Source organism: Canis aureus, chromosome 7 (assembly GCF_053574225.1).
Source record: "Canis aureus isolate CA01 chromosome 7, VMU_Caureus_v.1.0, whole genome shotgun sequence".
Taxonomy (NCBI): domain Eukaryota; kingdom Metazoa; phylum Chordata; class Mammalia; order Carnivora; family Canidae; genus Canis; species Canis aureus.
The window spans coordinates 52,425,380-52,450,443 of NC_135617.1; the positions used below are offsets into that span (position 1 = coordinate 52,425,380).

At 48.2% G+C, this 25,064-nt stretch overlaps 1 protein-coding gene across 2 annotated transcripts in view; it reads left to right on the forward strand.

Annotated features, from left to right (window-relative positions):
- TRAM2 (translocation associated membrane protein 2) overlaps positions 1–25,064 on the forward strand; it is an 81,756-nt gene that overhangs the window by 50,221 nt on the left and 6,471 nt on the right. For both annotated transcript variants that reach the window (XM_077903674.1, XM_077903675.1), the window contains 8 exons: positions 11,661–11,770; positions 12,274–12,390; positions 18,877–18,935; positions 20,055–20,139; positions 20,928–20,998; positions 23,392–23,496; positions 23,776–23,919; positions 24,768–24,931. In XM_077903674.1, coding sequence (XP_077759800.1) covers positions 11,661–11,770; positions 12,274–12,390; positions 18,877–18,935; positions 20,055–20,139; positions 20,928–20,998; positions 23,392–23,496; positions 23,776–23,919; positions 24,768–24,931 — 855 coding nt within the window. The remainder of the gene's footprint in view (positions 1–11,660; positions 11,771–12,273; positions 12,391–18,876; positions 18,936–20,054; positions 20,140–20,927; positions 20,999–23,391; positions 23,497–23,775; positions 23,920–24,767; positions 24,932–25,064) is intronic.

Sequence of the window (25,064 nt, forward strand, 5' to 3'; positions counted from 1 at the left end):
ACCAGGACTTATAGCCAGTCCTGGATTTGATTCCACCCCCCTACAGTAAACCAAAACTTATTATTAAACTTACTGCCTTCCTCTGGTCTGCTTAAACAAAGTAACAGGGAGCACTGTGGGTTCCCTTATAAGGCCCTAGTCCCATCCAGGAAGGCTTCACCTCATGATCTAAGCCTCCCTAAGGCCCCTACCTGTAACATCGTTGCATTGGCTGTAGGGTGTTAGGACTCCAACATGTGAATTTAGAGGGGTGGGGGGACACATTCAGACGAGGGCACCTGTTATTAAGCATCACAGTTGTGTAGAAAAGTCGATGGACCATAAGTGGTCAGCTCAGTGAATTTTCACAAGGTGAACCAACCCATCAGCACCTCCAGTTTTTTAAAAGCTCACACTTTCCGTCCCAGTAGGCATTCCCTCCATGCTGTATGTTGTCTGCCCAGGTGGGTTGTACATAGAAGCCTCATATTTGTGAACTGTAGTGTGGGCTGAGTGTGTGCTTGGCATCTAGGAGTTACTGCTGTATTTCTTCCCTGAAGGCCCTGGGGGCTGGGGTGGGAAGTGGGGATTGCAGCCTTGTAAAAAAGGAATGGTGCATCAAGGAAATAATTCCAAAGTTAGGCCCTTTGTTTCCGGCTTCTCTTTACTGCTTCTCTCATTTTGCTACATCTTTTTACATCATCAAAGTATTATTTCCTTGTCTCTCTTACTAGAAAATTGGGGAAGATCTATCCCAAGTCATGTAATCGTCCGTGATGATTCCTTGGCTAGATCTTTGGTTAACTGGGGCGGGGGTGGGGGGTGAGGAAGGATTGTATAGGGGTATATATTTTTTGCTAGGGCTGCTGTGACAAAGTACCACAGACCAAATGGTTTAAATAACAGAACTTTATTGTCTCACAATTCTGGAGGCTAGAAGTTCTAGCATCAGGATGTTGGCAGGCTGATTCATTTGAAGACTCTGTTCCAGGCCTCTCTCCTTGGTATATTGATGGCCGTCTTGCCTGTGTATGCGTCTCTCTATGGCCAGTTTTGCTTTTCTGTAAGGACACCAGTCAAATTGGATGAAGGCCCACAGTAATAATCTCATTTTAACTCGATGACCTCTGTAAAGACCTGTGTCTCAATGAGGTCATATTCTGAGGTGGTAGAGGTTAGGATGTAATCATTTTTGGGGGTGGGGGAAATCATATTTCAACTCCTAACTGCTGAGTGCATGTGAGAACCACGGTGGTGGGTGTAGTGCAGGTGCCACTGGCCACATCTTCCGTCGGGAGGTCAGGGAGGGCGTGGCCTGGCAGCGTGGCCAGACAGAGTAGGGGTGGAGGTCCGAATGCTGCCCTTCGGGGCTCTGTGCCCCCCGCCTGCCCTCAGCCCCACTCTCTCCAGCACCTCGGGGAGAAGCAGACCTGCAGGGTTTAACGGATGCACCATCTGTGTGATTTGAAGGGGAGTCAGGAAGCCAGAAGGCCTTGGCCCTGTCATTGGCAGCATGGTTGGGGTCTTGGCCCACCCCTCACTAGTTGCTGGCCTCTAGCCTTCAGCTGCTGTCTGTGTAAAATGAGAAGAATACTCAGGATTCCTGTGAGAGGTGAATGATGTCACTTACAAGATATATTCACTACAGCGCCTGGCAGAGAGCATGTGTTCAATAAAAGCCTCGTGGTTGTCGTTTGTGATCTTTACCCTAAATAAGCACCCTAATGGGAGTACTTTTTGTGTGTGGTGCATGGTGACACTTCTGTTCTTTTGCCTTCTGATTCTGAGGGAAGTGGTCCTAATGATGCCATCTGTTTGTGTAGCACTTTACAGTTTATAAGTCAGTTATCTGTTTCATCCTTATAGCTTTGTGAGAAAAGGTAGATGGTATTATCCTCCTTGTCCAGGGGGCTAAGTGCAGGCAGGGAGACCCTGGATCACTTGATGGACAAGTAGCTACTCCAGAAATGAGCTTCAGGTCTCTCCATGCCTGGTCCGGGTCCCTGTGGTTTAAAAAAAAAAAAAAAAAAAAATCAATGAGGTGGGAAAGACATCACATTTTCATTTTATCCATACAAAGCAGAAGAATTTAAACATTTAGTTACTTAAAGATTATTTTTTAACTAGAAAATACATTAACTTGTCCAAAAAAGTCAGTGTGACAGTTTTGTTCCTACCTTGAACTCTCTTCCTTTGACACCTGCATCCCCTGTGGATAATCCCTGTTGTTTCCTATGTGCCCTTCCTGGATTTCTCCTCTCACCTTCCACTATTTCTTTATGCACACACAAATACACGTTTCTTTTCTCTTTTCCTCCTATAACCAGTAGAATACTGTATGTTCTATACCTTTATTCCCCCGCTGAAGTAATTCATCCCAGATACCTTTCCACGTCAACGTGTGGAGAGCTTCATTGTTTTCTTCACAAATGTATTGGGGTATAGCACATGCAGCGAAACACACATGTTCTTTAGGGGTACAGCATGTGCATTTGTACATAGGTGCACACCCATGCCACCATCCCCTAGATCAAGATATGGTGCTCCCAGCTTCCTCCTGGCCAATACCCCCTCCCAAGCCACCATTATTCTGCTTTCTTAATCTCCTGATTAGTTTCCCCCATTCTTGATCTTTGTTTCTTATTTTTAAAAAGAGCTCCATTGTTTATGTCAATACTTCTTAAATTTCGGTGTGCATCAGAACCACCTGGAGATGTCATTAAATGTAAAGTCCTGGGCCATCCCTGGCATTTTCTGACCCAACAGGCCTGGGGTAGATCTGCACCAACATTCATTTTGGAGCTTACAGATGATGCTGGTGTTGCTGGTCCACAGCCGCAGTCTGAGTGCTCCAGTGCCTTGGAACCATCATCTACTTAACTAGGCCCCAATAGATGAAAACAACTTGGATTGCTGCCATTACTTTATTGTTAAAAACAGTACTGTGGTGCATAACCTTGTACACATGTCATTTTGAACATGGCAGGTATTACTAGAAGATAAATTCCCAGACGTGGAGTTGCCACATCAAAGGGTTGATACACTTGTAATCTCAATAGAAATTGCCAAATTGCCCTTCCAAAGAGGGGGTCCATTTTGCATTCCCATCAACAGTGTGAAACAGAGCCTGAGTATATTGTCAAGCTTTGGATTTTTGCCAATCTGATAGGTATGAACTGGTAGCTCACTATAGTTTTAATTTGCATTTCTGTTCTGCATAGGGTTGAGCATCTTTTTAAATGCACAAAGGCCTTGTATCTTTTCTCTGTGAATGGTCTGTTCTTATCCCTTTGCCCATTTTTCTGTTACAGTTTTGATCTTTTTATCTCACCCAGCTTCAAATGCTGGGTGTTCTTTACATATTAGCAAGATTAGAGCCCCTTCATTCTGGGACACCTGAGTGGCTCAGTGGTTGAGCGTCTGCCTTTAGCTCAGGGCGTGATCCTAGAGTTCTGGGATTGAGTCCCACATTGGGATCACCCACATTGAATGATCATTTTGCCTCTTGATTTTGATTGTGGTGTTTTTTTTCATATCTAAATTCTTCTTTTATTTTTTATTTTTTTAAAGGTTATTTATTTGAGAGAGCGAGCGAGCACGAGAGAGCATGAGTACGGGGTGGGGAGAAGGAGAAGCAGGCTCCCCACTGAGCAGGGAGCTCAACATGGGCTTGATCCCAGGATCATCACCTGAGCTAAAGGCAGACTCAACCAACTGAGCCACCCAGGCACCCCTGAGTTCTTCTTTTACAACTTCAAAATAACATGGAAACAGAGTTGGCCATATGCACAGAAACCAGCAGAAGTTTTGTCAGTCTGGATGTGCAGGCATTAGGAAAGGCATCAAGAACCAAGAGACAGCCAGGTTGTGCAGCGATGCTCTTTGAGCGGCCAGCTTTTCACACAAAGATACAAGTCTTGTTGGCAAATGCCTAGACTCTAAGGATCTGAAAGATGGACAGGAGGGCTGCAGGTGGCCACCAGTCAGCTCAAGTATACAAGGAGGAAGTGCGAGACCATGTGGGAGTACCCAGATGAGATGGGAACACATAAGGCAGACAAGAGAAGCTACTTACAGGTGACACCAAAGGAAACAGGAATGTGCCTCTTAGTCATAGGAAGCAAAACAGGATGTCCGTAAGAATATTTCTCCTGTCCAGGGACAGCTGCTGACAGAGGTGGTCAAAACAGCCAAGGCTCATATCGATAATTCTAGCTCTCTTTTGAAACTGTGATCAGAGGTAAGCCAAGCAAATGCCACATTTGATGGGAGATGAATAACTCATCTACAGTTGGAGGATCATTACTGAAGGTGCTTTCTTCCAAAGCCAGATGAAAGCCTACAGAAGGGCATGTTGACCTACTCTGTGTTGGGGGGTGTAGGAAGGGAGGTGTCAGGATCATGTAGGCTGGAGGCTACATATTGGTGGCTCATGGTCAGCGATGGCCTGCAGATCTAGGTTCTTTGGCCAGTCTGGTATTGGCCCATAAAGTATTTTTTTTTAAATCGCAGATTAGTCCCCAATATTTTTTTCTATTTTATTATTTTTTGATTTTTTAAAATTTAAATTCAGTTTGCTAGTATATAGTAAAAACCCAGTGTATATCTCATCATGTGCTCTCCTTAGTGTGCTGATCACCCAGTTACCCCATCCTCCCATCCACCTCCCCTTCTGCAACCCTTTGTTTGTTTCCCAGAGTTAGGAGTCTCTTATGGTTTATCTTCCTCTCTTCTTTTACCCTGCTCAGTTTCCCCCTTCCCTTATGGTCCCTTTCACTATTTCTTATATTCTACATATGAGTGAGACCATATGATGATTGTCTTTCTCCAGTTGACTTATATTTCACTCAGCACAGTACTCTCAGGTTCCATCCACATCATTGTAAATGTAAATTCATCCTTTCTGATAACCAAATAATATTTTAAAATCAGATGATTTCATGTAAAAATGTCTCTTTGTGTCTGGAATATCAGGAATCCAGCCACACTGGGCTGCACCCCTCCCATAGCCACAGTCTCTGAGGAATACCTTCCCCACTCTCTCATCACCTCCGGGGGACACAGGGTCTGCAGCCTCCCACTGTCATACTCCCCTCTGCGACACTACCTGTCAGTTACTGTGTGTTCCAGTTTTAACTGTTTGCTTTCTAGTAAGGTGGAAAGTGGATATTTCTTTTTTTCTTGTGCTGAGAACTTTTTTTTTTTTAGATCTAATTTTAGTTAGTGAATATACAGTGCAGTATTGGTTTCTAGAGTAGAATTCAGTGACTCAGCACTTATATATAACACCCAGTGTGCAGCAGAACAGGTGCCCTCCTAAGTCCCCATCACTCATCTAGCCCATCCCCCAACCACCTCCCCTCCAGCAATCCTTAGTTTGTTTTCTATCAGTAAGAGTGTCTTATGGCTTGTTTCCCTCTCTCCTTTTTTTCTTTCCCTACCTCCCATAGTTTCATCTGGTTTCTTGCATCAAATTCCACATATGAATGAAATCATATGGTATTTGTCTTTCTCTGACTGACTTATTTCACTTAGCTAAGTACCCTCTAGTTCTATCCGCATCATTGCAAATGGCAAGATTTCCTTCTGTTTGATGGCTGAGTAATACTCTGTTGTATGTTTATACCATGTCTTCTTTATAAGAAAGTAGTTATTTCTTAAACTTATCCCTCTCTCAAGGTAGAAATGTGAACAATAGACCAAGAAAAGTGCCCCAGTAAACATAGGGGCACTATGTTTAAAGAAAATCCGCAGGAGGCATACTGTGGAAGTGGAGATGTTACCTGTGTAATGCAGCAGACCTCTGTGCTGAAAGGTTTGGACTTATGAGACCTGGGCTGCTTTGCTCATTTGGCTGTCCACCTGGTACCTGTAAGCATTTTGCTATGATTTGTGACTAGGGTGGCCTCTCCGAGCTCTCTCAGAGATGTGCTGCAAGTGACTTTTCTGAAAAACTATAACAGGTTTTACTGCCAGATTATTGCTTTCTTTTTTGAGAGCGCATGCAAGACAGGGCAGTCCTTCAAGAGCAGGAGCTCCAACTTGGTTAGTGAGACGATTTTTTTTTAAGGTTCTTAAATTTAGATTGTATTTATTTATTCATGAGAGACACAGAGAGAGGCAGAGACATAGGCAGAGGGAGAAGCAGGGTCCCTGCGGGGAGACCGATGCAGGGCTTGATCCCAGGACCCCAGGATCACGACCTGAGCTGAAGGCAGATGCTCCAACCACTGAGCCACCCAGGTGCCCCCTGAGAGGATTTTTTAAGCATTAGTGAGCAACCAAAAATCTAAAAAGATATATCAAAAACATCGATTTCTTGATAGTCTCCTGGAAGATCACAAAGTTCCAGCTTCCTTTGCTCTGTGGAGAACAGAAGGAGCCAAACCAGTTTCCTTTGTTTTGATCAAAAGTGGGGAGAGTGGGTCAGGGGAAAGCACCAGAGGTAACGTGTATGAATCAGAGTACAGCTTTCAAGTATTTGTGGATGCTACCACTTGTTACCATAGTAGGAGAAAGGCCTCAGAGGAGCAGGTGATGCTATGGCCCTCCCAGACCCCCGCTCCCACCTCCTTCCCTTTCATTCCAGCCTCCTCTGCCTGGGGCCTCTGCCCTCGCCTGGGCTGGCTAGCTCTGCTGTGTCTCCTCCTCCAGCCACTGTCTGCCATTGTCCCTCTGAGCGACGCTTCTGCTCCCTGCTCCCTCCCCTTCAGCCTTCAGTCCTCTCCTGAGCACTTCTTATCACACCTGCCATGGGTGGTATTTTTTACATTTAAATATACATAAGATAAAATTTACCACTGCAACCATTTCTAAGTGTACAGTTCTGTAGTGTTAAATATGTTCACGTTGTTGTGCAACTCATATCCAGAACCCTGTTGTTGCAAAACCACAACTTGGTAGCTATTAACCAGCAACTCCCTACTCTGCTCCCCTCCCCCTCCAGCTCCTGCTACCCAGCATTCTGGTTTGGGTACATGAATTTTACTACATTCACCTTCTACCTTGTGTGATGGAATGCTACAATATTTGTTGTTGTTGTTGTTGTTTTGTGATTGGCTCATTTCACTTAGTGTCACGTCCTGCAGGTTCATCTGCGCTATAGCATGTGACAGGATTTCCTTCCTTTTTAAGGCTGAATAATATTCTGCTGTGTGTGTAGACTGCATTTAGTTTACCCATCCGTCAATAGACACCTGGGTCATTTCCACCTTTGGCTATTGTGAAAAACGATGCTATGAACATGGGTGTACAAATACTTCTTTGAGATCCTGATTTCAGTTGTTTTGAGTATATACCTAGAAGTGGAATTGCAGGATCATATAGTAACTCTATTTTTAATTTTTTAATGGAAATATACTTGACATACAATGTTATGTTAGTTTCAGGTGTATAACGTGATTTGATAATTCTGTACATTATGCTTTGCTCATCACCATACGTGTCGTCACCATCTGTCACCATATGATGTTAGTACAACACTATTGCCTCTGTTTCCTATGCTGTACTTTTCATCTCCATGACTTATTTTAACTGGTAGTGTGTACCTCTTAATCCCTTTCACTTATTTCATCCATCCCCCACTCCCACACTCAGGCAAACACCAGTTCTCTGTATATAGGAGTCTGTTTCTGGTTTTTTGTTTTTTATATGCCACATATAAGTGAAATCATAAGGTATTTTTATTTCTCTGACTTCACTTAGCACAATACCCCGTAAGTCCATCCATGTTGTCACAAATGGCAGGATCCTCCTCCTTTTTTATGACTGAGTAATATCCCATTATATGCATACCACTTCTTCTGTATCCATTCATCTTATCAGCGGACACTGAGGCTGCTTCCATAATGTGGCTATTGTTAATAATGCTGCGGTAAACATAGGGGTGCGTATATCTTTTCGAATGAGTGTTTTCATTTTCTTTGAGTAAATAGTAGTAGAATTGCTGGATTGTATGGTATTTCTATTTCTATTTTTAATTTTGGAGGGAACCTCCACAGTTTTCCAGAGTGGTTGGAACAATTTACATTCCCACTAACAGTACACGAGGGTGCCTATTCTCCACATCATCACCAACACTTACTTCTTGTCTGACTCTAGCCATTCTGACAGATATGAGGTATTCCTCTCATTGTGGTTTTGATTTGCATTTCCCTGATGATGAGTGATGTTGAGCATCTCTTCATGTGTCTCTTTGCCATCTGGATGTCTTCTTTGGAAACATGTCTATTCAGGTCCTCTGCCCATTATAAATCAGATTATTATTGTGTGTGTATTGACTTGTATAAATTCTTCATATATTTTGCATATTAACCCCTTATTGGATATATCATTTGCAAATATCTTCTTCCATTCTGTAGGTTGCCTTTTTGTTTTGTTGATGGTTTCCTTTGCTGTGCAGAAGCCTTTTATTTTGGAGTAGGCCCAAGTTTATTTTTGCTTTTGTTTCCCTTACCTCAGGGGACATATCCAAAAAAATGTTGCTAAGGCTGATGTCCAAGAGATTACTGCCTATGTGTTTGTTTGTTTAGGAGTTTTATGACTTCAGATCTTTTAGATCTTTCATCCATTTTGAGTTTATTTTTAATTTTTTAGGAACTGCCATACTGTTTTCCACAGTGACGGTCCCATTTTACATTCCCCACAATCAATGTGCTACAGTTCCAATTTATTTGTCTCCACCAATACTTTATATTTCCTATTTTTGGTGTTTTTCTTTTTAATTGTAGCTATTCTAATGGATGGGAGATGGCATCATGGTTTTAATTTGCATTTCCCTAATGACAGTGATGGTGGGCACCTTGTCCTATACCTGTTGGCCATACACATGTCTTTTTTTAAAAGACATTTTAAAAATAAAATAAAAATAGACATATTAAATATCTATTCAAATCCTTTGTCCATTTCTTAATCTGGTTGTTTGGTTTTTGTTGTTGTTGTTGCTGTGTTGTTTTATTTTTAATTTTTTTTAATTAAAAAAAATTTTTTTAAAGATTTTATTTATTCATGAGAGATAGAGAGAGAGTGGCAGAGACACAGGCAGAGGGAGAAGCAGGCTCCCTGTGGGGAGCCTGATGTGGGACTCGATTCCCAGTCTCCAGGATCCTACCCTGGACTGAAGGCGGCGCTAAACCGCTGAGCCACCGGGGCTGCCCTGTGTTGTAGTTGTAGCCTCTGGTTTTTTAGTGTGAGAATTTGTTGTGTACCCACTAAGTTCCAAGAAGGCAGGGCTGTGCCCACCTTGTTCATGGTCTTCTCCTGGCACTCAGAATGGAGCCCTGCCCCTGGTTTATTTTTGATGAAAAACCATGCATGTAGCTCTCAACAGTGAAGGGACAAAAGAATGTATTAATTTATGCACTCATTCTTGTTTCAAGAGGGATCTAAGGCTATGGTCACATCTCTTTGGAACCATGGTGTTTGGGGTGAAGAATGGCAGGTGACCCTGAATAGGCTTTAAAGAGGATAATCCAAAGCCCTGATAGGTGTTCTCTCTTTACTTTTGGACCATGCTTGTTTGGTTGAGCATAAATCCTACTTTGCTTGGTAATGCTGGCCTCCATGAAACTTTGCATGTGTTTAGTTATTTTCTGGTTTCAAAATATGCTGCCATCAAGTTTGTCTCCTTTGGTCCTCCCTCTGCAGGAGGCAAGGCACATGTCATCCTAGCTGTCCTTCTACCTCCTGTGCCTTCTCCTCCGGCCCCCATGCCTGATGCACACTCCCACCCCCTCCCCAAGCCCCCAGCCCCTAGGTGAGCCTGTCATCGTGTGCTGCTCGTTCTCTCACTGACGCCCTCCTCCCCACTTCTCCTCTCTTCTCCTGCCTTACTTCAGGCCTCATGGTTCCTTAGGTGGATCACTGCACTGGCTCTCTGACTGGTGTCTTCACCTCCCAGCCTGACACTGTTCACTGCTGCCAGAGTAAACTTCCCCAGACCTGTATTTCATCATTTTCCTGTTGAATCTGAATTCTTCAGTGTGTCTGTATTGCCTTCAGGATAAAGTCCACCCCCTTTCACATGGCACACAGACATTCACAGGGGCCACCCCAGCCTCATCCTCTGCATCCTTTGCAGATGCCACTGCTTCTGCCTAGATTCTCCTCCCCCACTTGACTACCTGCGCTGATCGCCAGGTCCCGACATCCTCGTGTTCACCCTAACCAACACCCCACCACCACCTACCCCAGCCAGTGTTGGGCTCTGGCCTGCCATTGCTTGCTGGGGCGCTCTGTCTACCTCTTGGCCCCGTGTGCCCATCTGTAGGCTAATTGCACGTTTACTTGTGCATCTCCTTACCAGTCTGTGTGCTCTGAAGCTGGGCCAGTGTCCCTTATGTCCACACTTCGACAGCTGGCTCAGTGCCCGTCACAGAGCAGGTCTTTGGGGTTTTTTTTTTTTTTTTGTATATTTTTTTATTGGAGTTCGATTTGCCAACATATAGTATAACACCCAGTGCTCATTCACAGAGCGGATCTTTGTGGGGAGGAGGGCAAGGAAAAAGCCTGATTTCAAAGTTCCCATGTTCACTGCCCTCCCGCCGCTCGGTGCCAGGGACCATCCCATTCTCCCAGTCCAGGGTGGCAGGGGGCGTGGCTCGACTCCCAGAGCAACCCAGTCAGTTCTGCTTCATTCTGTGGCCACCCTGAACCTCACCGACCCAAGTCTACCTTCTGGTAAACGCATCCCGGCAGAGAGCGATGACTCATGTGTGTGTGACTCAGCGTGAATGCAGCACAGCTGGAAAGGCAGCCAGTGTGTCTGCTTGGCCGAGTCAGGGGGGCGGTTTCCAGAGCAGCAGAGATCCAGGCCTGGGTTCACGAGCCCTTGCAACCCTAGCCTGCTAACTGGAACGAAGGTAGAAATGCTCCTCTGTCCGTGGAAGATGAGGCTGCCACCGCAGAGCTTTACAAGGCTTCTGTGCCTGGGGTTCTGTCTAGTTCATTACTATTAAATAGTATTTTAATCAACAACCGTTTATTGCATGCTTGCCGTGGGTGTAGACAACTGTGATCAGCATCTTGCATACAAATTATTTCACTTGATGCTCACACTAGCCCAACAACAACAAAAATAGTAACAAATACAGATACTGCACTTATGACATGCTAGAGTTCTGAGCACTTTGCACTGAAGTCCTCTGCTTCTCACGGGAACCCTACGATACAGAAACTGCTGTTGCCCTCATTTTATAGATGAGGAAACTGAAGCACAGAAAGGTCACAGAGAGAGGTGCCCCAAAGTCACATAGGGAATGACAGAGATCTGATATAAACTCAGGCTTTGAGTCCACACTCCTCCCCATCACTCCATGCTTCCCTGATGAAGGCTGTAGTCCCATCCTCCAGAGAAGGAAAGTATGACTCAGAGAGGTCGGTCACTTCTGCATAGTCACACAGCCAGCGTGTGCGTGAGATTGCTGTCTCCTCTCCTAGCTCCTAACCACTGTGCCCTCCAGCCCAGAGCCAGGGGAGGTGGTCATCATGGTATACCCTTAATGCTCTCCATTGGCACTCCCCAAGGCCATGTCCAGAGGTTGGGTAGGATTCTAGGGAAGAAACTTGCTGCCTTGTCTAGGGGTGTAGTGCAGCGCATTCTGCCTCAGAGGTCTCTTCATTTTGGGGTCCCACAGCATGTCATCAGCCCAGGGATGCTGACCTGGCTCTTCTTATCTCCACAGACGGTGAGACTGTGCACTACCACTATGGGCCGAAGGACCTGGTCACCATCTTGTTCTATGTCTTCATCACCATCATCCTGCATGCTGTGGTTCAGGAGTACATTTTAGATGTGAGTGAGGTGTCTGGGTCCCGAGATCAGAAGCTGAAGAGATGCCATGGGTGGTGGGGCCTCACCTCGGGGGAGGCTGCAGCTCTGGGCCCCTTTGCCTCCTCTTATTTGCGTACTTTGATTGGTCCTATTAACTGGACATCCCCCACCACACACCGTGGTTTCTGTCCTCTCTTACAGCCTTCTTAGCATGTGGGACGGCAGCATTTATGATGGAGGGCAGAGCTGCCTGAGATGGCAGGACAGCATCATTATGGGTCTGTCCTATGCTGCCTGATTGGGGGATGTTTTCTTCACATCTAGGCTGAAGACCTCCATCTTGCCACTCTCTCAAAATGCTTGCCTTGAACTGAGTGCTCTGCGCACACAGCAGGCTTACGCTGGATAGCCCGGGGTCGTGGCCAGGAAACTGCCCTTTCATGGGTAGAAAATGGAAGTTTGAAGCCTGCCCATTACCAATCCACCTGCGTACATTAATATGCAGGATTCTCTTTATTCCTTAGAAAATCAGCAAACGGCTTCACCTCTCCAAGGTCAAACACAGCAAGTTCAACGAATCTGGGCAACTGGTCATCTTTCATCTCAGCTCGGTGATATGGTGCTTCTACGTGGTGGTGACGGTGAGTGGCCCTGGGGACTGCTAGAGCTCAGAGCCTCGGCTGCCGGCCTCGCGTCTCTTCTCCGATTTCTAATAAAACAACCGTGCAGGGCTGAGCAGGGAAGGAAAAGAGGAGCAGTTTATAAAAACTTTGAGCAGTTTCTTGGAACTGAAGCTATTTTTGCATCCTCATGGTAAGAGAGGGGCTAAATAAACCTATGCCAAAGGGGTATAGATGCTCTTTTGTAGCTAGAGAGAGCCTTCTTGTCCGAAAATAAACCCACATTATTGTTATTCTGTGATGGTACGGTAATGATACCATACATCTCCATAGGGCCACCTCATTTGACAGGGCCCTCCACCCATGCCATCCAGTGGATGAGACTTCTGTTTATTCTGATTCCCATATTAATGGATTGAAGACATCTAGGATGAAATTTTACTGTGTCCGCCTGGTCACGGGGTTTGGAAGCAACAAGGACCACACTTGGACTTTGGAGTCTGGTTTCAGGTCTAGCACACATTCCGTTTTACCACATTGGCCTCTCGCAAGTAAGGCCAGAATCCTCCTGTCCGCACATCAAATCCTGTGAGAGTCTGGGCCATTCCCATGAATGTCCGGAGGACCAGACAACTGATCTACCTCTCCTTTCTACACAATAGGACTCTTATTTCGAGCAGCCCTTGGTAGCATAGAATTCCTTTGTAGCAAGGAATGTGGACAGCCCTTTGAGGGTCACTGGTAACAACACCTGGCCTGTGGTACATGATGTTAATTAGCAGCCTCCCCACCCCCCCACTGGGAGCACCTCCTGTCTGGAGCATGGTCTCTTTCCCTAGAGCTAGAATTGTCCTGTGAGAAATACAGGCCTGGGCTTTGGAAAATTCAGTAACCCTGTGATCTTTGAGAAGTTCCCTTCCCTATCTTCCACTGACCTCTCACCCGCTTCCTCTTCCTTCAGTGACCGTGATGAGCTCTCACATCCTAAGGAACTCCACGTCCAGAGCTGAATGCAGAATTCATACCCTGAAAGCAGGAGTCAACATGTCCTTTCGTATCTTGCTTGTGTTTCTATCATCATTTAATCATGGAACAGTTTTCCTAGCCAGAACATTAAGAGTTTTAAATGCCAGGACCTAAGGCTTTTGTCCTCTCAGGAGGGACTGCCCTGTTGCACTGTCCCTGGGGAAAGACCTGCAGAGCGCCCCCTGCCATTGTGCAGTGAACGTCCTGACCGTCTCGGATCTGGATAACGCTGCATCTCAGACCTCTTCCGCCAACCGCTCTGTGTTTGGTTCCTGTAGCCTGCGAAGCCCTTGGGGGCTTTGAGGCAGAATGGCCTCAGATCTTTCAGAAGAAGCCTTGCCTCATCTCTGGATCACGTATACCCTTCCTACCTCACCCCCAGACATTCCACCTGAGCTGTGATGCATTTAGGCTAGATTCTGGAAGCCAAAAGCCATGTCACTTAAACACCCCTTCCAGAATGTTAAATGCCCAGTTGCTCGTCTTTGCCTCTGTCAGGCCATTGAGGGCTTGAAAATGATGATGCTTGTTAGTCTGGAAGCATGTAGCACTTTACTTGGGGAAGCTCATGACAGGCTTTTATTACGGGGACGGCCAGTTCCCCTGCTCAACATCTTCAGTAGGAAGTGGATACCGGGGGGACCCTGGAAAGCTCCAGTGAACCCCAACTCCTAAAAGCACCATGGTGCCCTGGGCCCTCATTTCCTCCATCTGTACTGTCCCGCGGGGAATGAAGGTGATTAAAGAAGAGGAGAGGGTAGTTATGTAAAAGGAGTGAAAAATACCTAGTATTTTTTTAAATGCTATTTTGCTGTTAGGATGAAATCTTTTGGGATTCTTCTCTTTCTTTCACCATCCACATTCAGTCCATCAGTGGGTCCTGCCCACCCCCCACCCCCTGCAGAGCCCATGGGGTGGGGGGTTCTGTGCTGCTTTCTCCCCCACTGTTGCCCCAGGCCCGCAGTTCTCCACAGGGGACATTTGGGCCCCCAGGGACACTGGCAGCACTCCCAGCATCGGGCGCGGGGAAGCCAGGGATGCTGCTGAGCGCCTGCCATGAGCAGAATGGTCCCCGCAACCAGGAATTGTCCGGCCCCAAGCATTGGTAGTGCTGGCGTTGGGAAATCCCAGCCTGCAGTCCAAGCTGCCATCATCTCTTGCCTGGACCCCTGACCATCATCCTTCTAGAAGGAGGCTGTTTCTGTTCCTGTAGCTCACCACCCAAATCCATTTCCCACTCAGCCAGACAGGTCTTTTTAGGACATCAATGAAATCCTGCACCCTTGTGTAAAAGCCCCTATCCTACTTTCAGTGAAATCCTTTCCTTCCTCACTCCTGTGACCCAGGTTCTCCTCCTCTTACCTCTCCTGGCTCTCGGGCTCTGCTTGGGCATTTCCTCTGCTCAGACGCTGGATTCCCCTGAATCCCGTGGCTGGCTCCTCCCATCCAGGTCTCCACCTAAATGTCCCCCTCCTCAGGGAACCCTCCCCACCCCGGTTCCTACTGGGTGCCCTACAGCCACGGCTTGTTCATGTGTGTGTTCTCTGCTGTCCGCTTCACTAGATCCCACGCAGCTTGTGAACAGTCCGTGCTCACTGCAGTGTCTCTAGTGCAGAGCCTGGCAGGTACTAAGTGCTCCCTAAGTAGCCCTTGTGAGAATGAAGGCATAAACTTGCAGGCGCATCTTCTTGCTCTGACCCTTAACTTAACGGTTTTTAAAATTATGAGTCGCTTGTTTTTATAAACTCCTAGATGATCATCTATAAAAAGTGAGCAATACACAAAGATTTTTTTTTTAAAGATTTTTTATTCACTTGAGAGAGAAAGAGAATGAGGAGCAGAGGGAGAGGGACAAGCAGACTCTGCAACAAGCAGGGAGCCCTATTCTGTGCTCCATCCCAGGACCCTGAGGTCATGACCTGAACTGAAGGTAGCTACTTAACTGACTGAGCCACCCAAGTGCCCCCAGGTTTTTTTTGTTTTCTTTTCTTTTTAAAATAAAAATTTGCCCCAGATCCCTCCCCCTAGAAATAACTGGGTTTTGGGGGGTATTTGATTCAGACCTTTCTTTCTACATTTATACAAGCAGAGTGATGAGAGTATGGCCAGACCAATCAATAACGTATGAGTATGTCAACCTACTTTTAATCTACCTTTGAACTCCTATTGATTGTTCAGAAGACAAAACAAAACATCAGCACTCTACTGGGGGAAGCAGGATGGGCAAGCATTGGGTTTCCCTGCCCGATTTCCTTAGGATGTCTCACTTTGTATTTTAAAACCTGGAGTCTGGGGGTACCTGAGTGGCTCAGTGGTTGAGCATCTGCCTTTGGCTCAGGTCATGATCCCGGGGTCCTGGGATCGAGTACCACATTGGGCTCCCCATGGGGAGCCAGCTTCTCCCTCTGCCTGTGTCTCTGCCTCACTCTCTGTGTCTCCCATGAATAAATAAATAAAATCTTAAAAAACAAACACCTGGAGTCTGGTGCTCCGTGAGAGCCTGGTAGAGGGAATGCCTTTCAGGCTGGACTGATTTCTATTAACAGCTTGGCCACTTAGAGCAGAGCTTGAGTACATGATTGTTCCTGAAGGACAAATGATGTTGGTATGTCTGAGACTAGGTAGCAACTGGCTGTGTTATGACTGGATTCTGCTGTTTCTGTAGTTCTGTTTGCCCGTTCACCAAAGAGGAAGGCTGCTGGGGCAAAGGGAGAGATTGTTCCAGTTTGCTCAGTCCTCCCCGTAGCTCTTAGGAGCTAAAGAGATAACGAAGGATTTCAGGAGTTCCCCCAGCCCCTCTGCCAGTGCCTGTCAGGGACCCAGATTCAGGCATGGTTGCCGTGCTCTGCCCCCTGGGACCTGAGGTACTCGGCCTGCTGGAGCTCAGAGGGCACCCCAACCCCTGGCCGCCCTCAGGCAGCTGCCAGGCCCGAGGTCTGGAAAAGGCTGTTCTCAGAGCAGTGAGTCACCTTCCTCTGCCTTTCCCGCCCTTCTCCCTGCAGTCCCCGTGGACTGGACAGTCACAAGCAGGCCGCATTTTTCTGGGGAGTTTCTTTGCTTGTTGGCTTCAAAGTTCTGACCTCCTTGTCCCCTAAGGAAAGGGGCCAAGCTGAGGAGGCTTCCTGTTTAAAATCACAAGATCATCTGGGCTTTACATTTCTCTCAGTGCTGCTTATGTTGGCCAGTCTCTTTTTGGGCAGAAATTTCACTCCCACCTGAGTCTCGGATGTACCATTTGCCTCCTTACATACATCACTGCTTCCTCTAAGAAGGGATGTTCCCCCCAGAGATGTCCCTGAAATGAGGTAGAGAATGGAAGACTGTGTAGACTGCGGTGTACCCCGATCCTTGTGAGCAGCAGAGAGGGCAAGCAGAGCCCGATAGCTGGAGTGTAGGAAAGCCCTCCTGTCATCCTCCAGAGGCCCCAGAGCCTTCCCTCGGTGCCTCAGCCTGTGTGTGACCAAGGGAAGAAGGCAGTGGTAGAGAGAAAGGACTGGGACCGAGGCCACAAGAGGCTAGGGTGATCTAAGCCACCATGACCACATTGGGAGGACATGTGCCTGACTGGGCCTGTCAGTTCGGTCACAGCACTAATGGGGCCCCAGGTCGTGGGCTGGGGGCCAGGGACCATACCCGAAACGTCCAAGGCATTTAGTGACTCACGGGTGGGAGGATCAGCTTTCACTTGGAAATCCAGCTGAGGATCTATTAGGCTGTAAATCAGTGTTCTCCCTGAGACCCATACTGGCTTCCTCCTTCTCCAGAGCACTGCTGACCCCCTGACCTTAGTCCCAGGGTGTGATGTTTGTGTCTATCTCCTCATCAAAGCCACCAGCTCAGTGGCTGACTTCTTGAGGAAGCTGGCTTGACGTTACTGTCCTCAATTGAGGCTGGTGGCCCAGCTCAGATTTCAACCTATGTTGCTGAAAAAGCATCTCATTTCAGGAGCTACTTTCTGTCTTTTCCTTCATTTCCCTGTTTCTGAAATGGAGTCATACTGTCCTAACCTCTCAGGGACAAATCGAGCCCTGCTCTTCCCTTGGAAGAGAGAAATTGCCTGAAGCACTCATCATTGATTCATTCATTCAACCAACAAGTTTTTATTGGGTTCTTGTAATGTCAGCCAACTCTTGCTTGTGGAAGAGTTTTTCCTCTTACGTTTTGTAATTTTGGATCATAAACTCATCCTCAGCAAGGTTTTATGCATGAGAATCTTGTGCATCTTTGGATGAGAGTATGCCCCAGTGGTATCACTGGCCCACAGTATTATTAATACTAATTTCTTAGCTTGGTGGTGCTCGAACCATACAAGTTGTATAAATTTGAACTCTAAACCCATGTGAAAGTAAACCTGGGGTTATGGATTTTCAAGGGATGATACATTTTGCTTTTAATCCTAAGCCCAGGATGGACAGAAAGCTTCTTTAACTCCCTTTTTTGGTTGTCAGACTAAAGTCTACCCTTTCTCTAGTCTAACCCAAACTAGTGCAAACTCTAGTCTAACCTTCTTTTGAAGTTTATAGCCTTTCAGGGGTCCTGATTTTATACAAGGGTCTCAGGTTCCACCTCTAAGGGCTCCATCTTCTGTTCCCACATGGGCATGAACACCCTAGTGTTCAGACTAGTGGCTTCTGTGTTGTCCCAGCCTCCCCTTACTGCTCTGGCTTTTAGCCTTCTATCCCTTTGGGATCCCTTTGCATGCAAAAACCTGTTGCATTTAAAAGATACTTGTTAGATTTCATCCAGTATTTCTAGATGTTTTGCTAAGGGAGGGTTTTCAGGTTACCTCCCCTACTCCATAAGAGGCCCCAGGCTAGGTGCTGAAGGTATAAAGAAGGGCATAAGACCCTGGCATGAAGGCACTTGTTGAGTAATGGAGACATCTCTTGAAAGTGACACAGTGTGGTAGGTGTTACACTTAAAGAGGCCCATGAGAGGAGGCCTCCTAGGGAGGCCTGTGCAGTCCTGTGTTCTTCTTATTCATAGTGATGTGAAAAGCCAAACTAGGCTTTTTGCTTTTCCAGTGGATGGTGATTCCAGAGTCTACTTGCTTATTCATTCTACAGGCATTTCCTGAGTGCCTGCCTGCATGCCAGGCATAATGCTAGATGCATAAACATAAGCTATCACATTTATTTCTAACAATAACCCTGTGAGGGTATTTTTATCCTCATTTTCAGATGAGCCAACTGAAGCTTAGGGAGACTAAGTTTCCCAGAGGACACAGCCAGTGAGTGCTGAACCCACATCCAGACGCAGGTCTTCAGGCCCCAGACTAGGGCTCTTCCTCTTATATTATGGCTTTTTCACAATAAAGAAGCTGGCTGAGGGCCGGGTGGCTCCCATGCAGACAGATCCTTCATTTTTGTGATTCCTATCCTATCCTCTTTTTGGCAGCTTGGAATTGGGTGCGCCCCTGACCCCTGGCCCAGCAGTCTCATATCCACATGTCTAAATGCTGTCTCTCCTTGCCCACTACAGGAAGGATATTTAACAAACCCAAGAAGCCTCTGGGAAGACTACCCACATGTGTACCTCCCGTGAGTATTCTCATGACTCAGTCTCCAGGGAGAAGCAAGCTGGTCCACTGGCTTCCTCATCCCAACATGTGGCCAGAAAACCATGGGCCAACTGGCATGAGGATCAGCTCATACCCTGAGCTTATTTTAGGGCGCAGGATTATAGAAGGCAGTCTTGTCTGGGAGCCACTTGACTGGAGAATCTCAAAATGGAATGTCTCTTGGGCTAGCCTCTATCACAGAGATAACATCTTGGCTTGGCCTGCTGTAGCAAAACACCATAGGCTGGGCGATTTATAAATGATACAACAGAAATGTATTGCTCATAGTTCTAGAGCCTGAAAAGCCCAAGATCAGGGCATTGGCAGATTTGGTGTCCACTGAATGTCTGCTTCCCAGTTCACAGAGTCCTCACGTGGAGAAGGAGCTCTCTGGGGTCTCTTCCAATGGCACGAATCTTACTGATGAGCTCTTGGCCTTCATGACTAAATCACCTCCCAAAGGTCCCACATCCAAATACCATCATGTTAGGATTGAGTTTCAGTGTGAATTTGGAGGAGACACATGCATTTGGTCCATAGCAGGCCCCTCCACCATCGGAGATGGAGAATGGAAGCAGAGCATCTCTGTAAAGTTCTCTGGGCCTTGTACCTCCTTGATGACTCACACACCTTCACAGCACGTCTTCCTCCCAGCCTGGCATGGCTGGTGCCCCTTCAGAGGCAGCACCTCCTTCCTTTCCTGCCCCATGCTGCCCAGACACCAGGAGGCTCAGCCTCCCACAGGAGACCCTCCCTGCCTTTCCCAAGACCCTTGAGAACACCAGCACCAAAGGGCTTCAAGCTGAGTGAGAGGCCACCTTTGCTTCTTGGCTCTGTTCACTCATCAGTATATTGACGCTCCATCCTCATCGTCCGTGCTCCGCCTTCCCTTCTCCGAGCCAGGGTATTCTCACCATTTTTGTAACCCTCCATGGACTCTGTGTCCCCTGAAATGTTCTCATCTGTGGAGCGGGGTTCCCTCAGCTCAGGGCCTCCCTCTGGCTCCTGGACCGGCTCTTCCCACAGTGCTCCCCCCCGCCCCTCCCCCGTGCATAGGGAGTACCTGCAGGGAGTTCACTCATCCCTCCCTTGTCTCCAGCTTCCAGGTGAAGTTTTTCTACCTGTGTCAGCTGGCCTACTGGCTGCACGCACTTCCTGAGCTGTACTTCCAGAAGGTACGGAAGGTGAGTATTCCCCATCCAGGAAGCCCTGTGACCTCCCCTCCCCCCGGCCCCATGCTATTCCCAGTGCTAAGCTGTGGAGCCTTCCTCTAGGAGCAGGGAGCTGGGTGGTAACCCGAGGCCTGTCAGCGGGTTGTGCAAAGCGCTGAGCCAGCGAACCCTCCCTGAGAACAGGCCACCACCGCCTCTCCTGCCTCCCACACTGGACACCTCTCTTTGAAGAGGTCTGCCTCTTGTCTTCTGGATAGCAGAGCAGAGGTTTTTTGCCTTTCTCAGTCTTTATTTATTTATTATTTATTATTAATTAATTAATTAATTTATTTATTTATTTTAAAGGTTTTATTTATTTATGAGAGACAGAGAGAGAGGCGCAGAGACACAGGCAGAGGGAGAAGCAGGCTCCATGCAGGGAGCCCGACATGGGACTCGATCCCCGGTCTCCAGGATCAGGCCCTGGGCCGAAGGCGGTGCTAAACCGCTGAGCCATCCGGGCTGCCCTTATTTATTTTTTAAATAGCCTCCCTCTGAATTACTTCCAAGAGCCCTGTTCCCTAGTCCCTGTCTCTGCTTTCTCAACCCCATCCAACCCCATCCAACCCCATGGACCTGAAGCTGGTGCCTTGCCCTCTCACTTTCCAGCAGCCTGGCACATGGGCCTCTGGCATGATCTAGGACTGGCTGTGTCAGAGCAGCCCTGCCAGGGTCCCCCTCGTCCCCCTGGACCTCCCCTCCATTCCTGCATCTTCAGTTAGGGAATGAGCACATTCACCGTCTGCTTCTCTTGTTTGCAGGAGGAAATTCCCCGCCAGCTCCAATACATTTGTCTGTACCTGGTCCACATAGCTGGAGCATACCTCTTAAAGTGAGTATGACCTCGGAGCTGGTCACATTTCCATGCCCTTTTATGTCCGTGTGTCTCTCCACACATGCGCTCAATTAGGAGGCATTTATTAGACCCCTTCTGTTTGCCAAGCACTGTGCTAAGACCTGGGAATGCACAGGTGGTGATTCCTGTATCTTTAGTGCTTCATGCCTAGCCCAACAGGAGAGACTGCTGTAGGCACAGGTGAGGACTGCTTAGTGGGACAGGTGCCATGCTACAGTATGTATCCTCTGCCATGGGAACCCAGAAGCGTGACTAACTCATCCTGATGTGGAGCCAGGGAAGGCTTCGAGGGACGTTGGCACTTGAACCAACGCTTTGAAGTTGAAGGAGCTGCTGTAGTGTTTGGCCTTAAATGTCACTTAAAAAAGAATACTGTTGATGAGTAGGATATGTCATTGGTAACTTGGAATTTTCTTAAGCTTTATCCATGTGGGATAGGAGAACACTCTGCACTTTCTCTGGGCCAACATTTTGAGGGTTGTATAACTTTCTGCGAGGCTCCCTGGAGGTCCTCAGGTCCATCGTCCCCAAGGTCCTCACAGCTGGTGTCCTGTGAGGATGGCCGACCTGGGGTAATGGAGTTAAAAGGAAGGCAGCTCTAGAATCTGCTCTCTTGTCTCTGGAGGCTGAAATGGCGTCAGCTCCTGGTTCAGCCTTTGGGGGCGCAAAGGCTTTTTGGGGGGACCAGTTCTGCTCTTGTGCTGTGCCCAGCAGCGTGTGGCAAGGACACAGGTGAGGCTGTGCAGGCAGGACCTCGGAGAAAGCTGCCTGCTATCAGGTCCCTACTGTATCATCACTCTTCCTCCCAAAGTAAAGTCTGTTTTTTTCCACATCTGACGTGTCCTAGGGAAGGAGATGGATAGGCATCTGACCCTGTTTGGGCAGAGTCCTGTGATCCTTGTTTTGGAATCAGAATAGAACCAAGAGGGCAGAGTGCAGCAGATCCTCCAAAATGAGGCCCATTCCATTCCCCAGTGATGCTGGCACAGCCGCCTCTGTGCTCACGTAGGGACCATGACCTTTCTTCTCTTCCATCCTTGTTCTGGTTTGCAGAAGTGAATGTGGGGAAAGGAGAACCCCTTAACTACAAGATTTCCCAGGGAAGACCGATCTCTGACTGATGCAGGGCCTTGATTTGGTGAAGAGCTTAACTTTTAGAGGCCTTCCTCACTCAACACATATCTGAGCTCCTCCTCTGGGCCAGGTGCTGCTTTAGGAGCTGCTATCACATCTGGGTGAATGCAGTCCAAGGTCTTGCTCTCCTGGGGTGTCCATTCCAGCAGGTGGTAGGCCATTAAGAAAATTGAGTTTCTGAGTACCTGGGTGGCTCAGTTGGTTGAGTGTCCAATTCTCAATTTCAGCTTAGGTCATGAGCTCAGGGTCGTGAAATCAAGCCCCACATTGGACTCCATGCTGAAAGGAAAGAAAATAGTTTCCTATGTTGGAAAGAGCGATGAGAATAATAGAGCTGGGTAATGCACGAGATTGACTTGTCTCCTTGGCACCTTTGTCATGGGGAGGGAACTCTTGAGAGGTGACTCAGGTTTGAGGTAAGGTCATAGGCAAGACCATGTTGGACTTTCCAGGTCATGTGAAGACATTGGCCACTTTTCACATCCTTCTTTCCACCATCCTCACATCTAGCCACCCTCCCAGTCAGCCTTGCCCTGCCTTGGTCTTATTGGGTGGAATTGGCGGGAGCCGTAGTTAGCACTGCCTGTCAGAGCACTCCCACATTATCTTACTTCCTGAAGCCCCTGCATGTTCAGCAGGATCTGCAATTGGACTTTGCAGTCTTTCTGCATTTCTTTGAACTACAGTTGACTGTCGGTAGCCAACTGCCTAAGAAAGTCAGTAACAACACCGTGCCAGGAATTGAGCAGAGGGGGAATGTCTGAGTGGGCGGTGCTCATTTTTTAAGAGGTTGGTTCATTAGCACATATTTTTGCATTATGTCGAGTCTTGCTTCTTCGTGTACCTCTTAGCCATGAAGACTTGGATAATGAACAGCCACACAGTAGGAATGCCTTGTATTTCTACATGCAAAACTCAGCCACTTGTTCTGAGCACCTTTTATGTGCTTGGTCCCGGGGCAGGGGAAGCATAAAGGTGACAGGTGCTGTGAGAGCCTAAGCTAGGTTCACTGTGGGAGCAGGGAGGGGCTCCTGACCCAGATAGGGCAGGTGGATGGCCACGGGATTCGGTATTATCTTAAAGGTCAGACAGCAGAACTGGATCCTACAGGATGAGGAGGGCCAGCCAGGGAAAGCAGGCGTGGGAAGCATGGAACCCAGGGTGCCGGGCCATGGCCTGGCCCCTGCTCTCTGCGGCATCCTGGGGGGACTGTGAGGCCTGTCTGTTTCTCCCAGCCTGAGCCGCCTGGGCCTCATCTTGCTGCTGCTGCAGTACTCCACCGAGTTCCTCTTCCACATGGCTCGACTCTTCTACTTTGCAGACGAGAACAACGAGAAGCTGTAAGTGGTGTGAGGCAGGCGGGCCTGCTCGGAGGTGCCATAGGCGAGGCCTGGCTGATGGGAGGGTCCTGCCCTGGGTATAAACTGCCCCTTACCTGTAGGCGGCACCCCCGAGGTTAATTTTTAGAGCATCTTACTCTAAAAAGAGTAAGATCCTGAGACATCCTACTCAGCTACCCTTGCATGCTCTTTCCACTTAGAGTTGTTTCTGGAGAAGTGGGTGACATTTCCCTCCCTGGCCCTAAAGTCTGACAGTCCCTTTTCTACCTCCACGAGCAGGTTTAATGCTTGGGCTGCTGTATTTGGAATCACGCGCCTCTTCATCCTCACACTCGCCGTGCTGGCCATTGGCTTTGGACTTGCTCGTATGGAAAACCAGGCCTTTGACCCTGAGAAAGGGAACTTCAACACCTTACTTTGCAGGTGAGCTGGGAACAAGCCCCAGGGAGGTAAATCAAGGCCCCCGAGCACTGCCAGGAGCCTCCTGAACTCGGCACAGCTTTGGAAGGACAAGGGGCAACAGACCCCCGAGTCTCCCACACACTGATGTTTAGCTGGAGATCTCTAGCCAGCAGGCCTGAGGGGAGAAGGAATACCAGCCTTCTGCTTCCAGCAACACCATCTCCACTGCCGGGCCAGGCCGGGCCTGGGGGGGACTGCAGTCAGGGTCCCCATGGGGGAGTCCCCTCACCCTTGTCCAGCACCTCCTGGGGCACCATCAGGATCACATCTAGTTCCCAGTAGATCGTGACAACCACGCTGGGGACTCTTTGCAGTGATGTGCTCAGCACTGGGCCGGTGGCCTTCCACAGTGGCAGGGAGGAAGCCATTGTGTTTCCACACCAGCCTTGGGCCTGTGATTTGTCCCGTGTTGCTCAGCTTTTAAGTGGCATGTTAGATGGGAAGCCGCTCCTCTAGAATCATTCTGCTGTATCCTAATTCAGTTCATCTGAATTCTTTCACTATATATATGGAGCTTAAATGAGTCCTGTTCTGTGCTACCGGTACGAAAGAGGCCAGGGAGCAGTGTGTCTATGGAGCTGGACGTGCGTCTGTCACCTCCTCCTCCTTAGTCTCTATGCCTCCCCGCCCCCCAATTTGTCACCAGTCCCAAGGTGTGCCAGAGCTGAGGCTGGCTCTGAACCACTCTCCCTGGTACTGGTGGTTGGATAGGGGCAGGCTGCTGCCCAGGGTGACGGCCACAGGAGCTGCAGGGTTCCTGCCTGATGTCTCTCCCCCTCGGCTCCCGGGGCCACTGTGTCCCCCCGCAGGCTCTGCGTGCTGCTGCTGGTGTGTGCCGCCCAGGCCTGGCTCATGTGGCGCTTCATCCACTCCCAGCTGCGGCATTGGCGGGAATACTGGAATGAGCAGAGCGCCAAGCGGAGAGTCCCGGCTGCCCCCAGACTGCCAGCCAGGCTCATCAAGAGGGAATCTGGTGAGTGCCAGGCCCACGGGCAGGTAGCAGCGAAGTCTGTCTGGGATGAATGGGGAGGAGCCCAGACCTGGCACCTCAGGCTCTCCCCAGACCAGTCCTGCCGCTCGTCTGTCCTTCCCGGGGCCCAGGCTCT